At 37.0% G+C, this 23,294-nt stretch overlaps 1 protein-coding gene across 4 annotated transcripts in view; it reads right to left on the reverse strand.

The window, feature by feature from the left end:
- ntrk3b (neurotrophic tyrosine kinase, receptor, type 3b) overlaps positions 1–23,294 on the reverse strand; it is a 497,810-nt gene that overhangs the window by 339,950 nt on the left and 134,566 nt on the right. For all 4 annotated transcript variants that reach the window (XM_028441230.1, XM_028441225.1, XM_028441234.1 and 1 more), the window contains exon 2: positions 7,812–7,886. In XM_028441230.1, the coding sequence (XP_028297031.1) occupies positions 7,812–7,886 (75 nt within the window). The remainder of the gene's footprint in view (positions 1–7,811; positions 7,887–23,294) is intronic.

A 23,294-nucleotide genomic window follows, 5' to 3' on the forward strand; every position in this document is an offset into this window, starting at 1 on the left:
GTAAGCATTTTTGCTTCTGCCTGTTTCAGCCTTGTTATATATTTTTGTTTGAATTTATTTTCATTTTTTTTGTTTGGAAAAAAGCAAATAGCTTTTCAAACAAAAAATACACAAAACTAAAACCTGCACACAACTGCTATGAGGATTAGCAGTCTATCAATACAGGAAGAAGATATGTCAATATGGAAATAATGTAGAACTTTGACAGTTCTTTCAGTGAAGCTTCAAAGGTGCTGTTTACTGCCTCAGGAATAAAAGACTCAGACTGGCTTCTGAGGAGCAAACCATTAGAGCTACTAGCCTCATAAATCCACAGCACTCCAGATCAGAGCCCACATCAATGGTTCCCAGTTCAAGCGTTCGTTGCATCTCAAGAGAAACAGTCTCTCAAGAGACTGTGTGGATTAAGCCTTCACGATCAAACTAATGCAAAGAGACCATTAAGGAGCAAAAGTAGTAGAAGAATACAGTATGAGTCAATAGAATGTGGAAGACACTTTTTGGTGTTGCACTCAAATTTTTAAGGTTCGTTGCACAATAAAACCAAATCCCCAGAAAGTATGTGAATTTAGGCATGTCAAATCAATCACATAATCATTTTAATAATATTATTGCTGGGCTTCCTTCCTGGATATCTGAGCAATCCTCACTAATCCTGATCTCTGAGCTGCTGCTCTGCTCTCTTCTGAAAAACGAGCGGTTCACAAAAGTCTGAACTGCCCCCTCCAGGAGGTGCCTGCTGCCGGCCGTGCCTCCACAGTGAACATACACGCCCACTCTCTTGGGGCTAAAGGCATGCGGGCTACTGCATTTAAATGTTCACTGCATTTAGCCCCTCCCTGTGGAGCAGTGGACAGCAACCGTGTAGAACTAAGAAAGCAGTTCCATTTTTAGTATCCGTTATATGGCATCGTATCACCTTTGACTTGATCTGACGCGTTTGTGACCCAATGTGATGCAGCAATTGGACAAAACAAATGAATATCACCTTAAATGCACTATTTTTATAGTTAATAGAGATATGGAGGAGAAGAAAGTAAAAACAAGTGAGTTTGGGTAAATAAACTTCAAATACTATGTTGTTGGGGTTCTTAGAACAAATGGAGAGGGGTGAAAAATAGCATGATATAAGACCTTTAAAGAAAGGTTTTTTGTTTTAGAATTTATGCGTTCCTCCATTAGTTTCACCAAACTAATATTGTGATGATGCTAAAAGTCCCACAGCATCATCACAGCCTCCCCTGCAGAGGCCTCACTCCAGGTGCCGGTGTCCCGGCAGCAGGAGAGAGGCAGCAGTAATGAGAAAAATGCTAATTTAGAGGAAGCGATATTGCACTTGGCCTCTCTGATGAGGGATCAAGGGGATCAGGAGAGAGGACAGCTCTGACTGTGGAGGGCAAAGGAGAATCTGGTTCTCTGCTGAGGGAATGAAAAATGTTGGGTAACACAGGGGGTTGGAGCACTGAGGGAGAAGTGGGAAAATTGCAAAGGATGAGATCTAAGTGTGTGCATGTCGTAACATTGCCCTAGAAAAAAAAAAAATGAAACCTTGAGATTTAGAAAAATGCTCACAGCTCAACCTGGGGCCTCTATTTCAATTCCCCTGTTTTGTGTTTTTAGCATTATTTGATCAGTGACTAAGCTAAGAAAAAGGAATGCTGTAGTAATGTGTGGATGCAGAGAATAAAAAGCTTGCGTTTGAGAAATAGGAAAATCTAAATATATCCTTTGGTTCATTGTTAGTCAGAGGTACTGGATGGGAACCTATATTTCAATATGTCAATTCAAAATTATTTAATATACTTCATGTTTATAATTACCATGACGTACCTCAAGGGTCAGTAGCTGTGTTTCCATTACTCTTGGAAATGCGCAAAATCTAAATTATAGCACAATACAAACTGGTAACGAAGACAAAAGCAAAAAGCACAATATCGCTAAAAGTTTTTTTACGGAGGTATTTCTGAAGTTTCGATGCTGAAATTTGTTGCAAAAGCGCCATGGAGAAAGTTTTTCTGCAAATACACGTCACAGAACGTGACGTACATGGTCACATGACCACTTCTCTCCGGAAAAACATGGCGCGGTGCGTGTGTCAAGAGGAGATCAAGACATTTCTTAGCATTATACTATATTGCTGCCACATTAGACGTGAAACAACAAAGGAATATGGAGTTTCATAAGGAAGTTCTGAGCGTCCGTCTTTCTGCAACTGAGTCTCACAGGATGAGATTTCACAGGAGTTGTGAGGCTCCTCCCCAAAACCACGTCCAATGGAAACACGTTTAAAGTGCAGTTACACAGTATTTTGTCGACATTTAAAAATATTGCTTTTATTTTTGCCAAAATCAACACAGCTAATGTTAGGTCCTAAAATATTATATTAACGACCTGTGTCAAATATCAGAAGACTCAAATATATTTTTGTTTGCAGATGACACATATTGGAGCACTTGAAGGAACATTAATATAAATAGTTTTCAATGCATTAACTTTTGCATACGTTTTAATTCTAGTACGTTAATAGTTTTATGCAAGAGCTTAATAGACTTAAGCAAGCAGGTACATACATAGAGTAAGTTACCCCCTGCTATTTAAGCCCCCCCACCAAACAAACAGGAGGCTAAGAGCCACAGATTAATCACTAGTAATAAATCAATAATAAAACTTACATAGAACATAGACACATATACTGTTTATCCACGGTATACATGTACTCTGTCCTTCAATGTGTGTGTGTCTGTATGTCACAGCAAAAGGCAGTGAGTTATTTTATTGATATTTTGGATTGTCGATAGTAGGGTGGTCCATCAAAGCATGGTGAAAAATAAAGTTTAGAACCCTGCATTAGGTTTTTGTATGCAGAAGAAGATTTAGGAAGACATTTGGGAGAAAATTTATTTATTTTAGAGGTTGAATAAACTGCACAAAGTTTCCTGGAAATTGACTAATTATAGATATATAAAATTTTGGAAAATGAAGGTTCAGAGATTGCACCAAAGCATTGTGACACCCTTAATCAAACAGATTATGAAGGGAAGCACATCAGTGATTTTGTCACCACCAGCACCATGCGCTTCTTTAAAACCCCTACTCCAAGTTGTCAAAGAGCACAGGAACATTTTTGTGATTGTAATTTTGTGCTTGCTGATCTTTCCAAGTAACATTTTTATGCAAATTTCAGTTTGTTTTTGCAGAACAGCAGCACAATTTTTCCGATATGCCTTTTTATTTCGCTCGCTATGTTATGGAGCAATTTTTGAGTGTCTTGCATAACCTCTAAATATTAATTGATTTGCATAAAATCTGGACCCAAATAATTTGGCCAGGTATGGAACCAGATGCTAAGTTCTAACCAAGAGAATCTAAAAACTGGGGGGGTCCACCCTGACCGATAGGAACCAGTTTTCACACAAAGAGCAGATTCATACAATATTACTGGTTTTGTGAATAAACAGGTCCCCCTTCTAACTAATGACTGCTGTTCAGAACTGTTAACTACTGGGCTGGTTTCAGACCATCTACAGTATGTCCCATTTATGGACCCAGTGTTACTGAGAACCAGTGTGTGATGATGAGGTTACAAACAATGGATGTTAACAATCATAGCAGCAGGACTCCCAGTACTGAAGCATCCTGTACTGAGAATAGTCTGAACTGACTGTGCAATGCTCTGTTTAGAGGAGCGCTGCCTCACACAGAGGGTCAGAGCTGCACTGGCTGTGTGTCGTCAAGGCCATCAGGAAGTGTTTATCAGCGTTAGAGAGGTGGAGACCCACCGGGTAGACCAGAGCAGAGGGCGATGGCCACCTTGGTACTCCCATTTAATTCATTTTCATCACCACTAAGCACTCATTGCAAGTTATACTTGTGTTATACCATAACATTAAACAGACAGTGTCTCAGAATGATTGTTACTGTGTGAACAATGGCCACGGTTACATGATGTTTTTATTTAATTCAGAATTCATTATTCCAAATTAAATTATTCAGTATTAAAGTGTTCTGTTTTGTGTTTACATGGACATAGTAATTCCGAATTGAGGCTTACATGGGATACAGGTTTATTCGCATGAAAAACAGGTTTATTTAATTTCACTTTATGTCTGGGGTTTGGGAAGGGTTCTGATTGGACGGGGGGCGAACGTGACGTATCACGTCTTACGGGAAAAAACACACAACAAACCTTTTATTTTCAGCTACAACATAGAAGACCACATATTAACAAATGTTTTCACTTTTATTTTGGTTATAGTTTTGAAGCAGCAGCTCGACAATAACATACGGTTTCACTTTCGTCTGCTGAGCAGGAGAAGGAGATAGAAGACCGTACTTTCGGGCTACCAATCAAATCCAGTGCAACAGCTGCTCTACCTTCATCTACAGGACGTTGAGTAAAAGGAGAACTTTATGACGACCCACTCGTCAATAGTGAAACTCTGAACTGATTCAGGGCTTCATGTCACCAATGAAGCCTGTTTCGTTTGCTGATGTCCGTGTGTGTATAATAAGTCAGTGTGAATTTCTGCATATTTTTGCTAGCGTCCATCCCCTCTATTCATTTTATCCATATCTTCTAAGGCTCTTATTAAATAAATAGTCCTGCTTGCTTCAGACAGCCATCTTGGATTATGTCATCACCAGCTTATCATCGCATGGGCAGAATAAAATGTTTGCAAGATCAACGAATTATTCAATTTGGAATTAAAATCAGAATAAACCAGCCACTTAATTCAGATTTTAGTTTAATTTGGAATTACCATTTTCATTCGGAATAAGGTGTTTACAGTTTAAAGTGGATTTAACTTTTATTCTGAATTAAAGGGGAATTAAAGCTCTTTTGGAAACTTTACTCAGCAGCACAGACTGATGAGACTGATGAGCTCACACTCCACTTACAGTCGCTCTAAATATTAAATTACAATTAATGTACAAGGCAAAGAGCTTACAATAAAGGGTCTATAATCATTGACATACATTTTGCTTCTACTAGTTTATTTATTTAAGTATTTATTTATTACTGCATTTTGTGGGATTAGTACAGATATGTGATTTCTCTTCACATAGGTATTGTACACTCAATATGGATGTCCCAATACAACTTTTTCATTTCCGATATGATACCGATATTGCAGCCTTGAGTATCGGCCGGTACCGATATTGAGCCGATATCAGCATAAATCATTTATTTATTTTATTTATTTATTCAGTTTATTTCCGACATGGTTACATTCACTTTTTTTTTTTCTTTTTTTTTTTTTTTCTTTTTTTGTACATGCCGAAAAAGGAGACGAGAGAAGCAGTTTGCATACATACATACCCTTTTTATCTTCTTTAATAAAAAAAACCTAATTATTTATTTTGTAGTGTGGAATGTTATTCAAACAGAGAACAATAGTCAGCAATAGTAGGTATGAGAAAAATTTACCCATTTTATTTTAACCAATTAGTTAAATAAATCTTAACCTTCAACATAATATCTACAGTATTCTACAATTGAATAAAATAAAAAAATGAATTGAGAAAAAAAATCGGAAATCCGAAATTTTTAACCTGATATCTGATATTCGTTTTCAGGCCAATATCCAATATCGGATCAGGACACCCCTAACATTTAATGGTGATTTGTTAATACTAACTGTAAATAGCAATGCAAACTTGGCTGACCATATGTCCGGATTTACTTTTCATGTCTTGTCTGGACCGCCCGGCTGGATTTTACGAATGGATGAAAATGTCTAGATTTCCCAGGGACCCTAAATGCATCTCAGGAACACGTTATTTAAATGACTCTAATATTTGCTCTATCTGAGAAATTCTACCAGTTTCTGAAAGCTAAGGAGTTGCTCTTTACAGCCATCATTAGAAATACCTCTTTGTTTTAACAAAATCATCACACATGCAGCAGAAAGAAGAGAAAGACGGAAAGAGACCAAAAACTGGTGGATTTAATTAAAAAATATCAGCAGCATGATCCTCCTGAATTATAAAACCACCATGGAGGTTTAGAGAATCTTGTCCTATTGGAAGTTAAGGTTGCAATTATTTATTGAAGTGTATATCTAATGATTATCTAATGTTCTGTAAGCCTTGAGGTTTTTTGTTATAGTTTTAGTTTCTAGGGGGAGATGTTTCTCATGGTTTCAATGATTGAGATATTTTAAGACGGTTTATATGGGATTTTTCAAGGACAAATCTCTCTATAAAAGCAAGGAAGCTTTGTGTGTGTGTGTGTGTGTGTGTCAGGTTGTAAATGAACAGATTGGTGCGCTAGCGCCCCCTCACACTGAGGTCAAAAGGTGAATAGGTTTCACTTTCGGGTAAACATGAATGTGTTGTCCGGGTGAAATAAAATTCAAATAAACGTTTTGCAACACCAATTAAGTCCAACATAATTTTAAATAACCAAGAAATATTAACTTAAATAACTTCGAGCAGTACAAAAACGTTTTTTAATATTGACCTTCTTTTTTAAACCCAAACAAACTGTGACACAGTGACGTCATGAACCGGAACCGGAAGTATCGCGCTCAATACTGCGTTCAATACCGTGAGGGAGTCGTAAACTCAAAATAAAATGAAAAGAGATGCATTACACACACTTAGGCTATGTGCAAGCTCTTCATAAAGTTTTAGGTCAAACACACACTGTGTCGGGGAGAAACACGCACACAAGGTATTTATAATAAAAAATATACTAAATGAGTAAAAAAAAAACTAAATGTTTATAGAAAAAGTACAAAAAACAACAACAGAAATGCACAAAAATATACAAAATGACCCCAAAAAAACATACATTAGAGAAAAATATACAAAACGACAACAAAAATATGAAAATGATGCAAAATACACAAAACTGAATATTTATACAAAAAATACACAAAATGACTCCAGAATCACACTACAATAGCAACAAAAAACAATAATTATCGAAAAAATGCACAAAAAGACAACAGAAAGATACAAAAAATACACATGACTCCAAAAAACATACATTACAGAAAAATACAACAAACAAAAAAATATAAAAATAAGTAAAAAAAAAACCAATAAACTTTTATTGTGCGCATGTCTCATATATTTAAACCAGGGAAATCGCACACCTGCACATAAACCCCTTTATAACACTACAGAGTACAGAGTATGTACACCTTTTTGTAGATCCAACCTTCAAACACATACTCATTTGGCCATAATTGACAACTCTACTTAAGCTCCTCCCACTATATGAATACATACTTATGATGGGCACTATACTAGTTGTTATAATGAATAATAAAGGTGATTGACTTGAGTCACTAATGAGTTCAGGTTGTTTTTAAGGCTGTTATAAAGCAAGATCTTTAAACCTTATGGAGAGTAACAAGTTATTTATCTACTATAATGTATTTTGCCGTTAGAAGGTAGATTCAAGAAAACGTCGAGTACTGCCGAGTTCAGCCCAAGTGTCCTCTTTTTTAGAAATCTAAATATGATCACCCTGATGTAAGTAATTTAAGAATGTATGTTTGAATATAGTTAAAGTGGGGTTGGAATAGGAAAAGTGTAAACATATTTCTACTGTTTGAGCACATTTTCTGCTTTGGATTTTGATTTGATTACATTTGCCATCAATGAATACTAATATTATGCTCAAAATGAGTTTTTTAATTCATGTATTTACCTTTTTGAAAGCCCATCTTCATCTTTTATGAATTTTTATCCATAATATATATTTTAAAGCACAAGTGGAAAACAGAAAATTGCAATTGTACCACTGTTATTGCCCTGATTGGTCTTTTCACCTCAAACATTTCAACATCAACACTTACAGCCTCTGTAGTCCAGTGTAGAGCTCCATATCAACATCTCTCAGAGTTTGCAATCCTGTCCAGTTCTCTATGTGTCTGCAACAGAAAGAAAAACAATGGGAAATTAGATGTTGTCTCTGTTCATCCAAAGACAAATGAAAACACATCAGGAAAAAAAAAAAAAAAAAAAAAACACAAGTTCCAAGTTGCATATCACCATGAGAGAGTTGTCAAAAGTTTGAGATTTCATTTTCATCTGAGCTGCAATTATTCAAACAGTTCTGCCAGAGTGCTCTCTGCTGCCCTCTGATAGATTTAATTGCCAGGAGCAAAGCTTGTGAAGCTTAATCGATGTGAGAGGAAGGGTGAGAGAAGTGGGGCTAAAAAAAATAAACATTGCAGATTAGTTTTTACGTCTACTGACACTATGAGGCTTATTGTAAAGTCCTATTTGCTGAGGGAAAAATGCTGGTGCACAAATGAAATAGACAACAAAAATCAGGTTTGGACAATTCAATTTAGTTGTGGGAATGAATTGAGGTAGTGGAGGACGTGGCAAAGGCCTTATTGCTTTGTTTTAGAGAAAGGCAAATATGATTAGAGGGTTATTGGGTACTTTGCGTGAAATGTCAAATTTGAAATCAATGCCAGGAAATAATTACTGCACTAGCTAGAGGTCTGCAACCGTAGCAGGCTGTGAGCTAACCACACCTACCTGTTCATTTACAGTTCAGGCACACATTTGTTGGAAAACAGCACTGCTCAAACACATGTGATTGGTTCTCAGTTGTTTTGTGTGTTTTTAAGCCTTTTATCAATAAGGCTCGTAGTCAATAATTAAGTGGTTCTGTTGTAGGTTTTTTCCCCTGTTTTTTCATGTTTTTATACGACAAGCACTTCCTTTTAAAATACTCACACCTTGGATGCTTATTAGCAGTGATTGGCAGTAACGCGCTAGAAGTAGCACCAAATAATGAGTAAAGTAAGGGATTATAATTGAAGAAGCAATCATTAGATTACAGTTATTTTCCCGCAAGCAGGCTGCGGTACTGCGTTAATAAATGAAACCATCTAGCACATCTTTTTCGTTTCTTCGGTCACCATACTCTCTAAGCCAATGACGTAAGCGATGCAACATCATTGGTAAACAACAAACACAAAAAAGGAGCACGAGAGAGAATGTCCAAGCAGCGTGAAAAAACCGACAGTACTTTGACTCCGTAAAAAGACGACTAAAACATTAGCTTCCGCTGTGCACTCTGTGTGGGTTAGAAAGCTTTTATCTACATCAAAGAATTCCAGCCCAAATCTGAGTGCGCACCTAGCGAGCCGGCACAGGAATGTATAAGTCATTGAGAAAGCATCAGATCAACATCCACTTCCACATCGTCAAACTCTGAGGGTCATATCCTGCTAAACAGGTGAAAATAGATTTAAGAGCAACAGGAGTTAGTGCTGCTGAACTGATGGAACTCGTTGCTGGCTCTATTGCCGAGGACGTGTTGCCAATTTCCACCATAGACTCTGAATCATTCCGAAGCATCGTGGAAAAAATACCGGCCAAAAACGGTGTCAAGTAGTCCACAGAGAAAGTCAGAAATATAAGTTAATAGAACCTTTGGTGGAATGTTCAGGAAAGAAATTTCTTCAAGTCCAAAACTGTTGCATTTGATTTCAGTTTTGCTCGATACAGTGTGCATCGTGTTAAAAAAATGAACAAAACAAGATTTAAAAAGAGACTGTTTCATTTGATTCAGTTTTTAATGTGGAACATGCCAACAGAATAGAATTAGGTTGAAAGATCTACTGATTCATATTTTGTGCATCACATTTTTTAAATGTACCCTAATTTAATAAAGTAAAGTAATTAAAGTACCTTGTTACTTTTGAAAATAATCAGTAAAGTATTTCCAGTAAAGATTTCTTCCTTGGTGGAGTAATCACTAATCACAAGTGTGTGACTAACACTGCTTATTAAATTAATATCATTCAAGCTGGTGCTTTTATTAAAAGGTTTATGGGGAATCTTTAAAAAACACTGCAAACGAAGGCAGTTTTTTTTTCAGTTGAGTTTTTCTCTGGGTTCACCAACTTCTGTTCAGGCGCAATTTACCCAAAATTCTCCCGTTACTCATCAGCCTTACTTCTTTTGTCATGATAATGCTACTACTTTACTTATTTTGTCGTTTTAAAATTGTTAATTTAAGTGTGCTTCATCCAAAAACTACGTCTTCATTTTAGAGTTTAATGAATATATGCTCAAAGTTTAAAGTGATCGATCTAGTGAGCGTCTACACCTACTTCCGTGTTCTTTTTGTGCTGCAGGACACGACTTTCAAACTCACTGTTTTTAATCAGAGTTAATATGTGTAATTACGTTTTAGTAAAACATTTCATTGGAGGTCAGAAATACTTATATATATATATATGTTGTAATTGTAATTGAACAGTAGTTGAGCTTAGATAATTGACTTTATAATTGTAATTTGCATTAAAATTCAATAAAAACTTTATGGTTTACACATATCAGATAGCACTCACTGCTCTAGGCCAGCCTTGTCCCTGTTTACAAAATACATGTGTGACCAACAAGGTCTGTTTAACAAGGAATTTAACACTTAAGGTTAAAGGAAGCCAGTCTGTGGCAGGGCCAACCCAAAGACACGCAACTATTTACTATTCACACTTAAGACTAATTCAAACACACCAATGGACTTCCATGTGTTTGGATTGTTCCTATCCACAGTAAAACCATTCAAGCAACAAAGAGAACAGGCAAACTCCACAAAGAATGGTTCCAGGTGTTCTGCCATGGGAAAATAGTCTGTACTCTTTCCAAAATAGATTTTTGCATGGATTGCTTTGTTTCAGTTCTCTCTATAATATTCCAGCCTATAGGATCAATGCAATACAGACATTTAGACACAAACCTGTTGAAGGAAATATGAGATTCTACCACACATCTGTCAACATATTTCAGAATTAGAAGAGACATTGACTTGCAAACAACTTTGGGGAGACTGTGGATCAGTGGTAGAGTGGGTTGTTCAATAGATGAAAGGTTGAGGGCTCGAATCCCGCTCTAAGTCATTGTTGTTGTGTCCTTGGGCAAAGCACTTTACCCACATTGCCTCGTATGAATGGGTATGAATTGTGCATGAATGTTGGTGGTGGTCAGAGGGGCCGTAGGCGTGAAATGGCACCAACGCGTCTCTGAGTATGTCCCAGTATGTCCTATGTAGCTTACCACCACTGGTATGATTGGTGTGAATGAATGTTGGTTTGTATAACGCGCTTTGAGTCTCCTTAAAACAAACACTATATGAATTCAATTATTATTATTATTACTTCAGCTTTTTCAAAGCTGATCTTTTTCATTTGCAAAACTAGACTGGCGTCTTTAAGGTCTACTTAGATATATTACATGACATTATTTGCTGTACAGGTGAAAAACTCAAAGGTCTGCAGGCTAAATCAGGCCCGTCAGAGCATCCAATCTCATCAATGGATTTATCCCAAAACAAAAAAAAAGTAACAGATTTATCACAAACTCTGCATGAGGCCACTAAAAAAAAAGCATGTACCGAAGATGACTGAATAAATGAATGAATAATTGATTTGCTAATAAGCAATATAAAAATCCTTAAATCAGTGGTTCTCAATCTGGGGTCAGTACCTTGGGGCTCTGTGGAATTATATATATATATATATATATATATATAGATAAACTATAATTCATATTGTGTCAGTTCAAAAGTGTATAAATACATATAGGGGGTCTAAAGCACCAATAAGCAAATTGTTCTCAATGCTGTAAAAATTAAAAGTGTACTTCTATATTGATAAAAGTACACATACATTAAATATTATTCTGTTCTTTTTCTTTTAAAAGCATTTTTGATATTTGAAACCATATAATTTAAGACAAATACTGCATTTAAGGGATAATCTCCTTGATTAACAATCACTTTACAGACAATCAAAACATATTTATTAATAAAATTCCATTAACAAACACTTTCAGAAATATGGGATGGACGTGTAAGCATTGGAGAAAAGGTTATATGCTTTCTCCTTTACGCAACAAATGCTCATATATATATATATATATATATATATATATATATATATATATACACACACACACACACAGTGTGTCCACTGAGGCAGCCCAGATTCCCCAATTTATGGTGACAACTATGGCACTGAGTTTAAAAATATAAAAATCATATTTGAGGTTTTGAGGACAAAGCTCTCTTAAGAATTTTTTGGACAATGCTCTTCTTTGTATCCCAGAAGGACTAAAAATGGAATGTTGATGGCCTTTGTGGTTCTCGGTTCTGTCTGTATCTGTAGGTTTTATAATTTTGTGCCGAATGAAAGTGGAGTACACATAAAGGTTCAGTCCGTAAATCAATCTGATCTGTTGTTTTTAGGGAACAAGCACCATTTGGCTCCAAGTGGTTATAAGAAAAAGATGAATTGCAAAGGGAATGCATTGTAAGGCTTTTCTCTACCTTCTTCCTGGATCGTTTAATTGAACAGCTCCGAGGACAGATGACTAGAGTAGTACTATTTCAATGAGGTTTATTCTTGTTACAGTTATAAGTTTAACAAACTAAGCCCACACGCAGGCATTGTATGTATATACTATATCTGTCGGTGTATCTTCATGGCATGGTCCTCCTTGCACCAGAGTCATATAGTCATATATCACAGGGCAATCTAGCTCCTCCACAATGGTGATTTTGGTATGAAAATTATGTTGGGGCTACGCAACATTCACGCAACAAAATCTAATGCAATTTAAACACATTATCACTCTAAATGTTTTTCGGGTCGTGATCCCATTTTAATTTCACACGTCCTGCGACCCCAGAGACATTTCTTCTTCTCCTTCCAGAATTTGTTTTAGATCATGTTTATTAAAGTGTGCTACAAATAGCCAGAATTAGTGCACAAAGTGATAAGTGCGCCACTTCAGATTGATTTAAAACTGCATTTTATTTAACGTTTAAGTGTAGGACAGAGTTACTTGGTATTCATTGTGTGTGATGCGTTTTGAAAAAGAATAGCAATTCAAAATATAATTTTAATCAGATTTTCTTTAGCAATTACTAGACATTTCAAGGTGACCCCACATGGTTAAAAAACACTATATACTATAAACTCTATGATGTCACAACACATAAAGTGCAGTAAAAGAGATCACAACACATTTGATGACAAAATCCCAGCTCAATAATGTTGTCTAGAATCACATAACAGTCTGACCTAATAATAGCCTATTACCATATCAACACCACCACCAAAGAACAGTGTTCAAGCTCTCCCAAGATCAAATAATCAATATTGAAACAACAACGTGACGATAACAACACAATGCTGAACTCAGAGTAAATGGCACACAGCCAACACATGACAAGCAAGCGATGCCTAGTACCTGTCTTACACCAAATCGACCAATAGGAAAGCACCTGGGGCCCTGGCTGTAAAGCCCCACTGGCCAAGCTGAAGAGTGCGTTGCAAAGGGCCAGCTCTGCTGTGCCCCATAGAGAGGAAACAGGAGATCAGCTCAGACAAATCCACACAGAACTACACGCAAACAAGTCTAGAGAAGAAATACACTCGGAAAAAGAAATCTTTAACGTTTTATTTGGCTAACAAAGCCAAATGTTTTGCTGAACAACATAATTGTATGGAACACAGATGAGCATAATTCTCCTCAGCACAACAGCGACATCTGGTGGGGTCGTGCCCCACTGAGCCCTAATGCAAAGACGCATTCGTTTTATTAACTCACTCACCGCCATTGACGTACATATACGTCATTTCAAATGTGAACAATCACTGCCATTGACGGATATGTCTGTCACTTGTGTTTTTTTCACTGGGGTTGCTAGGAAACACTGTGGTGGAGGTCCCTCGTCAATATCTAAGCTGCAGTGTGATGTAATAACCAAGGTGGCAGCAGCACCTTTAGATGACAGATTACCCACTGATGCTGCCATCAGCTAAGAAGGGAGAAGCAGGGACGAGGGAGATTTTGGCGCTATGAAGTGATATTGTGAAGTATCCAGCAGCTCACAGCACCACATACTAACACTGTGTATTGGGAGGAAGAGGAAGTTACGTCTGTGTGATTGAACGAAGGGGGGGTTACAAAGTACAGTAAGCAAAACATTCAGCTGTGAGCCAGATAAGAAAATAATAATAATTTTGCCATTAAAAGCCTTCGTGTCGGTGTTTTTTTAAGGTAAGATTTGTGTGAAACTTGCTCTATTCAATCTTTCAGAATCTGGTGTCAGATTTCAGATTGTCATAGTACAAAATATTCTGTGATTCTTTAAAAATCAGTCAAAATGCTCTAAAATGGCTGGCAGTGAGGGGGGGTAGTCGTTTTGAAAATGGTTGGCAGTGAATGAGCTAATATTAGTTTCTTTGTTTTATTTTATTTTATTTTATTGTTTTCATCACTGTTCCTCCGTGACCTTGAGGTTTTATGCACAATGTTTAAATGTTCAAACAAAAGCAACAGAGTTTCAGGGCCTACCAGACAGACATTGAAAAATACAGGAATAATATTTTAGCATGGACTTCAACTATATGCAGAATAACATGTTCTTATGAAAGGAAATGGTTGTAATAGAGTACCATATTTAAATATATTTTACTAGTCACACCAATCAAGGATCAATGACCTTAAATGCACAAAGCCCCTTTGTAAACAATATGTTCAGTCTTAAGCTCTTTTTGCTCGATTAGACCAGAAGAAAAATGTTTCACAGCAAATGTTAAAATTTCTACAGAAATAATTAGTGTGATGCAATTATTTTTCTAAATTCTTTTGGGATTACATCTATAATTGGATTTCAGAGCTTGAGTGCATTTCATATTGGTTTTTGACTGTAAATGATCAATTATGAAAGGGGAATATTACAGTTTCAACAAAAGTATACAGATATAGTGAACAGTGTGAATTGATGGGATTTGGCTGCAGCACTGGCACAGAGCCAGTACTTACCAGCGTTAGAGCTGCTTGTGCTGCAGCAAGTCACTTATTCATAGATCCAATCTCACAAACACACGTGGCATCACTTCCGAAGCACTGAAAGATGACCACTGTGAGCTCCAAATGAAATGGGAGCGTGTGGCAGCTCTGACTCCTACACACCGGCAGAGTCTCACTGCTGATGCAGAGATTAGCACTGAGCTGTGGGCAGCTGATTGTGAAGGCAGGGAGCTGAGTCATTAATGTGACCTACAGCAGAAAAGACACATTCCCTCCTCTTGACTTTGCTTGTTTACAGAGCTGCAGTGTCTCCTCAGAAATATATTGAAAAAAAGAATAGGAGTGAAGGAATGAAGGACAGGAAGCCCACACATTGGGTCCTTAACAGGAAAACCTTACTGGGTGTTACCAGAGGTGAAGGTAATGGATTACAAGTACTCACGTTACTGTAATTGAGTTGCTTTCATAGGTACTTGTACTTTTTTTGTACTTCAATATATTATATATTCATTACATTTCTACACCCAACCGTTACTTAGTACATTATTATTTTTTGTCTTAAAATCAACGGACATTGTGAAACTACAGAAATTAAATAACCAGACATCACAAATGCATCACTTCGTAGCCGACCAATCAGATTAAACTTAATGCACAGAACCAAAACAGCATTGAATGCCGGTTATTTTCTCAGTTTCAGAGTTCATAAATGTATACTTGTTTATTTATGATTTATAATTAATTTTATTTTGAAATGAAATAATTTGTTGTTTTATTTTAAAAAAAAGAATTGTACATTTTGACAAACTTTTTATTTTATACGGATGCCTTTGTGGAAAATAAATTAAGTTCCATTTGTGCAAGATTTGGTCTCTTCCTTCTTAAGTTTATACATTAAATGTTTATTGTTGGCAAGATTTATTACCAAAACTAAACGTGGGTGGTGAAAGTAACTAGTAACTTTTACTTTGAGTACTACACTGTAAACCCGGGCGTTCAAAGTAAATCAATAGATTAAGTGGTTTATACTCTAAGTAACAAAAAAGTTCTACTAACTTAATTATGTCAAGTTAGTGTAACTTGTTCTTTTTTTTTGAGTGACTAACTAAAAATTCGGAGTAAATGGAACTATATTTGTTTAGAAATAAGCATAACTTAAAAACACAACTTAAAGGCACACTGTGTAACTTTGGGCCACAAGGGGCGCTAGACCTGTAACTTTTGCGCCCCTAGTGGCCACTAGCGCAGCAGCACTGTCGCAAAAATCAATAGTCAGTCAGTCGGGCCAGCCTCCCTTGTCTTTTGATTGCGTATGCAGATAGGAGTAACTTCAGAATAAGGATTAGTTGGGCTGGTGTGCGAAGCGGGCCTGAGCTCGCACCGCGGCTGTAGGAGCAGCTGCCTCGGCTGTCGCTCGCCCTCCTCACTGCGTCGGTGGCGCTCCCCCCCTACTCACTGGCCTCCCGCCGTCGTCGGCCCCTTCGCCGGGGGACGGCGCAGCAGACAGGGGACGGGAGACCCGGCGTGCGCAGCGCGGTGTCCGGCGCTGGGCGGAATGTATTTTATTCACCAATGATGCCAGCCTTCCCCCAAAAACACTGTGTCCAAGTGACTGTCTGGGTGTTTTCACGGATTGAGAATTGTGCCAAAACAATGGTGTATGTTGGTTGTCTGGCTTTCCACGGAAAGCACAAATTTCATGTCACGCAGACGGACGTTATATCACAGTAAATAACCCAGAACCAAAATAGTGTCAAGGGAATTACCTTATTTCTTGTCTGGCAAAAAAACACAGGAATTCATGGTAAGAATGAAGTAAAAACACTTCTTAAATATCAGAAATGTAACTTCAAACTTCACAGTGGGATTCTCAATCCCACAATGCAATGCACCAAAAGTTTTATAACCATTTGTCCAGCCCTGTGTCTGTGATAGAGAATAACAGCTTTGAGTACCTAATCAATGATGAAATGTGCAAAACATACGTATGTATGTAGCCAATTTAACCTAAGAAAGAAACATATCATCTGCAACAGGAGAATGAAGAAGAAAAAACGCCAAACGATTGGATTTGGCCAAAATAGTCATTGCGGATGACATTGAAATGTGTTTTTGTTCAACTCAAACACAAGCAGCAGTAAACAAGACACTGGAATTCAAGGGGAAATTCACACTGCAGAAGAACATTTCCAAGGTTCTGAGTTAGAGTTTAGTTGGCCTTCCCCAGGCTGAAAGCTTTGAGCTGAGCTTGGTCTCATTATGAAAATGTGTGGATGCAATCCAAAGAATGGAGTGTTGCTTTGCCTCGGTCAGGGTGAAAGCAGCTCACGGTAGGGGTTCGACTTCAGAGAAGCACAACACCCCTGACTGGGGTATTTCCAGCCATGATTTCAACACATCGCATAATACGTTTGCTTTATGCTTTGTCTCAAACATAGTCAAAATGATCAAACTTAGAAATGATCAGGTAACATTTTTATCAACAGTTTGATCACGTTACTGTGCAGATAATCCACAACTACAGGGATATCATTGGTTAATATACTAAGGATTTTTTGGAGTAAATTTTTATTTGAAATGGGTCGAATCCCTTCTGGATGAATTGTCTTCAGTTTATTGACTTGTACTGTAATAACTTACACCATAATCAAATTAAACATAAAAGTTGTTACAGTTACAGTTGTATGACTTACACATATGAAGTTAACATTCAATAAAATATGTTTCATATCAAGTTTACTTGTCAGTTCTCTTGAGGATCATTTTACCATTAAAAAATAATGAAAATCGGGGGTACACAGACAGAAGAAAAGGCTCAGAAACCCACAGCAAAAATATTAATATCAATATTTTTAACTGATTAGGAACCCCAACAAGGTAACCAAGACACGAGAAACAAATCAGATAATAGATAATATTCTTCAGTGTATTTTACAGCTGATTTAAGACATGGGTCAAACTGACACGTTATAATTAGAGATGCTAACAGAAAGCTAACACAAGAGGAAGGTTACGTCTTATGAGGCTATTTAACTCAGGATCAGTAATTGTGATTAATTGAATTTGAACTTTAGTAATTGAGAATTGTAATTGATTTTCAGGGGAAAAATTATAATTCCAATATAATTTTAATTGTAATTTTTTTTTTTAAATTGGAAAACAAATGCTAGTCACTGCAATCATAATTGAGTTGTAATTGAACATGGATAATTGAAAATGGGTTTGTAATTGAAAAATGTAATTGACCCCAACCCTGGCAGCAGTTAGCTGATGTGGTTATAGGAATACATTGTCAGACCCTTAAAGAACCGTTTAAAATCCCCACAAACAAAACCACCCTTTAATGCTAACCAATGAATATGAATATACCTGTGGTTACATGTTAGTCTTAATAACTTTTGGTCCATGAAATGAAATCCATAATTGTTCATACTGACAGTAGATAATGCATTATTGCATCCGACCTGTATGCTTCAAAAGAACAAAATGCATTTCCCCCCCTGCCCATCAAAGGTATAAATCCTTACACAAGGCCACAATATGAAAGCATTATATAATTCATGCAAAGCTAACATTTTCATTCTCAGCATGTCTTTATGCTCCATGGTATAATTTCTTCCTCTATCCCTGTTTTCATTGAGTCGCTGTGAACAAACAGCAGGAACGGGAGCAGGCGACACCTCCCCGGGGACTCGGACGCATTGTCTGTGCTGAACCTCGATTGTCCGTGGCATGCTGAATATGCATGCGTATTAGGCCGCTGCCAAAATATGGATATGAATAACAATGATGCAGCGAAGATACAGGAGTGTTCAATCTGTGTCCTGTTACTCAGAGATCCTCAGAGGAGGTGACAGAAACCACGGTGTTGAAAATAAGGCTCAACATAATTCCAAAAAGCAAATGGAGATGCTCTACAGATGAGATGCTCCAGTAGCCACGCTAACAATAAGGAAGACAGTCCGGTCATTTCAATTGCTGCTTTAAAACTGTAAATATCAGATGGAGAAAAGGGAGCATTTTTCTTATAACCCTCTTATTATCCTTGGAATCAACTTGACCCCATTCAATCTTCATCATTAGAAAAATAATAGTTACTTCATATGTCACGACTTTTCCTAATTTAATGAGTACAGTTGATTAAGCATAAAATTATCATGCTGATATTTTTTCCATGTGCTGAACGCATATTGCATGCATTGGTGTTCCTCTGGGGTCAATTTGACCACAAGCAGTTTTAGCTTTGTAAAACCTAATCTGTCTGTGTGTGACCCATGTGAACTGATATTTCACACCCTGTGGAAGGCAGAGTATTCCTGCAAGGACATTGGTAGTTCATGCAAACTAAGTGAAGAGCAAACATATAAAAGCTTGCATGGTAGCCCTTTACCCAAATCATTCCTCATTGTGCGCTGTGTATTGCAATGCTCTCTCTCTTGAAAATGTCCTCCAGGAAAAGGTTTACTGTCAATGAGGTTTTGGAACAGCTCTTTCACAGTGAAAGTGACGTAGAGAAGAATTTGTCTGTTGAGGAGGACCCTGATGTTCTCTTCTCAAGTAGTAAATAAATGTTATGAAAGGAAAGGGGGGTCACAAACATCAATCACTATGGTTCATTCTCTAAGAGTCATTAACGTGCACCCCAAATTAGAAAAGATTTGGGTGAAAGATTCTCAAGATACACTAACTCTAAAACTGAAAGTTTGGCCTGATGGTGGTGCTAGAAAACAGGTCATGATTTCAATATCAAGAGTTATTTATGTATTCAACAAATAAACAAAGTCCACGACACAAAAACTTGGTCAGTAATTTTTTGAAAGTAATTTCCTGGAGGCAAATATCCCTGGGGTCAGATTGATCCTAAGGGTAAAAATAATATTTGAGGATAATAGGAGGGTTGAATTGAATCCTTTTTTGTAACAATGTCCTTCCTTTTGCTTTATTTGAAAAAGCTCTGCACAATAATTGCCACATTCAGTGAAAATGACTCTGAGAAGGGTACATCCAGATCCCAATACAAGATGTCCCGTCAGTTTGCTCTCCAACATACAAATGTTGGATAAAACAAGCAACTTCCATCTGCTGGTGGAAATAGCCTCAAACAAAGTGGGATGTGAACTGGATAGTGAGTTGCTTTCAGAGTTTAAGGAGAACGCCCTAAAACAAAACAGGAACAGATTCCCTCTCAGCTACTGCCATCTGTTGTGTTGGAGTCGCTGTGGGCGATGCACTCAACCCCCACCTGCAGGCATCGGCCGACACGTGGGATAGAAGAAAGGACGAGAAACTGTTAGCGGTGTTTGAATAAGGTGATCAACAGATTAAAGAGTAGAGGGCAAACTTATAAAGAATTGCTTTTTCAAAACAAGTTGCATGGTCTAAATAAAAAACAACAGAGCTCCAAAGTACAGATACTTGTGTTTAAGAATTTATCATTGACGACGTCTTTAGGAAATATTCAGAGAATTCAGTGGCCTCCTGGAAACATTAAATGATAGGATCTCAAAACTTCAGAAAAGGCGATAAGGACAATTGTTTAGATTTCAAGCTGAGGTCAAATAGTTGCTGTGAAATCTCTTTGAGCTGGTATCTGTGGCCATTTACGGCACTGGCGAATAAACTTGGAGCCGATTCATTGCTTTGCAGATGTTTTATCTAATGCTTTATCCTGAGTAATGTTCTCTGAATGCGGTTTATTTGACTCTATGTATTGCTGCTGTCTCAGTCAAGGGGACTGTGGCAAAAGAGATGTTTCATCATTGTTCAGCTTGCCTGGTTAAAGCTATAGTGTACAATTCTGTTCAGAAACACCTTTTGATGTTCAGGGCGAAACGTTCTTTCCATCTTGAGAGGAGTCAATATAATTATATATTCAGAAAAAAGAATGAAAAGAATCAGAACTCTGAAGCAGCTGCAGTCCTGTAAAAACTCTGACCAATCCCTGCCATTCGGTTCATATGGAAAGAACTAGGGATGTCGCGATGCAACTTTTTAATTTCCGATATGATACTGATATTGCCGCCTTGCATATTGGCCAATACTGATCCGATATCGGCATCAATCATACATACTTTTATCAATTTAATTTTTTTCTTTAATAAAAAAAATAATAAACAGAGAACAATAGTCAGCAACAAAAGGTATGAGGAAAAATTGACCCATTTATTATTAACCAATTGGTTACATGAATTTTAACCTTCAACATAATATCTACAGTATTCTACAATTGAATAAAATAAATAAATAATTAATTGAAAAAAAAATAAAGAAATTTTAATCCGATATTCGATTTCAGGCTAATATCGGACCAATATCCAATATCAATATCTGATCGGAACACCCCTAGAAAGAACCAATCAGATGCCTTCTTGTCTCATCCTGGCCACACCCTTCTTTGTGCAAATGTAAACTCATCTATTCACACTGTTCTCAGAAATGTAAAGTACCAATGAGGATCTGAAAGGCCTGAAAAGTGATGCAGGTTAGTCTTTCTGTTGGACAGGCCAGTATTTGTGTTGCTTTGGGAGTGAATTGTTATCTTTATTTCAGATGCGTGTTGAAGGTTGTGAGGGCGTGGGTTTGGATGGAACATTGATGGGAGGGGGTGGAGCTTAGAGAAGTCACAACGTTCAAATCTTACAAACTCTTCAAGACTGCAGAAATAAAGGAATTAAAATGTATATTCTTTTGTAAAACCTGTAAATTATTTTTGTGTTGCGGTCAACATAAAGGCGCCTTTAAAGTTGTTTAGCCACTTTCACATGCTATTTCAGGTTTATGTGTTTTAACAACTTGTACCTTCCATTTGCTATCCCTATAATCCCATTAGTTGTATAGTTTAACTAGTTTTTCTTTTGCAACAATAACTTATGAACATGTGGATGTTTCAGTGGTCAGTGTTAGTTATCGTTTTTAGAGGCTTAATTTCTTTTTTTTTAATTTACAGCCAAAAAAATTATACTAAGATTAAAGTAATTATCTGTCAATGTGATATTGTAATTATGCTAAAATTGTCTTTGTTTTTATGTTTGTCATGAATCTTTTTTTTTCCTTCGTAGTGCCAATGTGGATGTGATGTCATTGTTTATAACAAAAGTGGGAAAAAACACGTAAATGATGAGTGGTAACATCACCCCTATAGCACTGAAGGTGTTTGTATGTTCTTTGGAGGCATAATGAACAGATGACTAATGTGTTATTAAGGGCATCATGAATGTACATTGTTTATCAAGCTCAAGTTATGAATAACGGCTTCTCTCACAAATGTGATTTTCTTTTATTAGACTTAATCACCTGATAAAGCAGCTTCGGACCGCTTGACTGATCAGGGAGAAAACATGGTAACCCATACTGTGAAATTATTAGCTAGGGAGAGATCATACATTTCTGAGCAATTAAGACCATACAGGATAATTTAATTATAATTTAGCTATTGATCATTCTGCCTCATGAAAACATATAAATGGGCCAATCTTATCATTTCAACAATAAACATTGGATGATTAGTTGAACGAATGTGCAGTTAAGTTAAAAGGAAAGTGAGCGTATGGAAGTCTGCACAACTCAGACTTTCCTGTCTCACTCTACACCAGACATAGGCAACTGGTGGCCCGGGGGCCACATATGACCCCTATTCAAATTTTTTGCGGCGCCCAAATCAAATCTTCAAGAATTGTTATTCAAGAAGTTAGAAGGAATATGAAGCCCAACAAAAGAAGTCCCAAAACGCACAAAAAAAATCTAAAAATACATGAACAAAATGACAAACAAAGACAGACACAGCAACCACTTCAACAAAATGAGTACAAAAACACACAAAAACAACAACACAAAGACACAAAAACTGTTAAAATGACAGGAAAATAAGGGAAACAACAACAAATAATGCAAAAAGTTACCCCAAAAATGCACAAATTGACAACAAAAATGTAGAAATAAACAAAAAAATACAAGCGATTAAAACAAGAACACAAACAATAACAAAAACACACATAATGAATAAAAACTGAGAAAACATAAAAACCACAGACAAAGACAACAAAAAGACCCCCGTGTTAATGCTCTGATTGGTCATTATTCTAAATGTTGGTCATTATTCTAAATGCTGACATTAATGTTGATAATGTGGCCCTCGGATCATATACAATTATATTTTTGTGGCCCTCGCTGTGATAGTTGCACATCCCTACTCTACACCACTACCGATGGGATACATTGATTCTGTAATGACTCGATGCACAAGGGAGCTTTGGGCTCAAACTCATGGTCTGTTAGATTTTTAGAGTTGTGATTAGTTTCAGTCCAGGCGTTCTGCCTTTCTGAGCTGTGTGTGTATGCTCTCACCAAGAGTCCCAGGAACTAAAGACGATCCTCTTCAGCTGGTTTAATTCTCTGGTTGAGTATGACTGAAGCTGTGCTATATAGTGCAAATCCGTCCTTGGTGTCCCATGCCTGAGTGCTAAGTGCTAAATGCTGAATTAACTAGGTGATTG

This window comes from Gouania willdenowi, chromosome 3 (assembly GCF_900634775.1).
Source record: "Gouania willdenowi chromosome 3, fGouWil2.1, whole genome shotgun sequence".
NCBI classification, from domain to species: Eukaryota; Metazoa; Chordata; class Actinopteri; order Blenniiformes; family Gobiesocidae; genus Gouania; species Gouania willdenowi.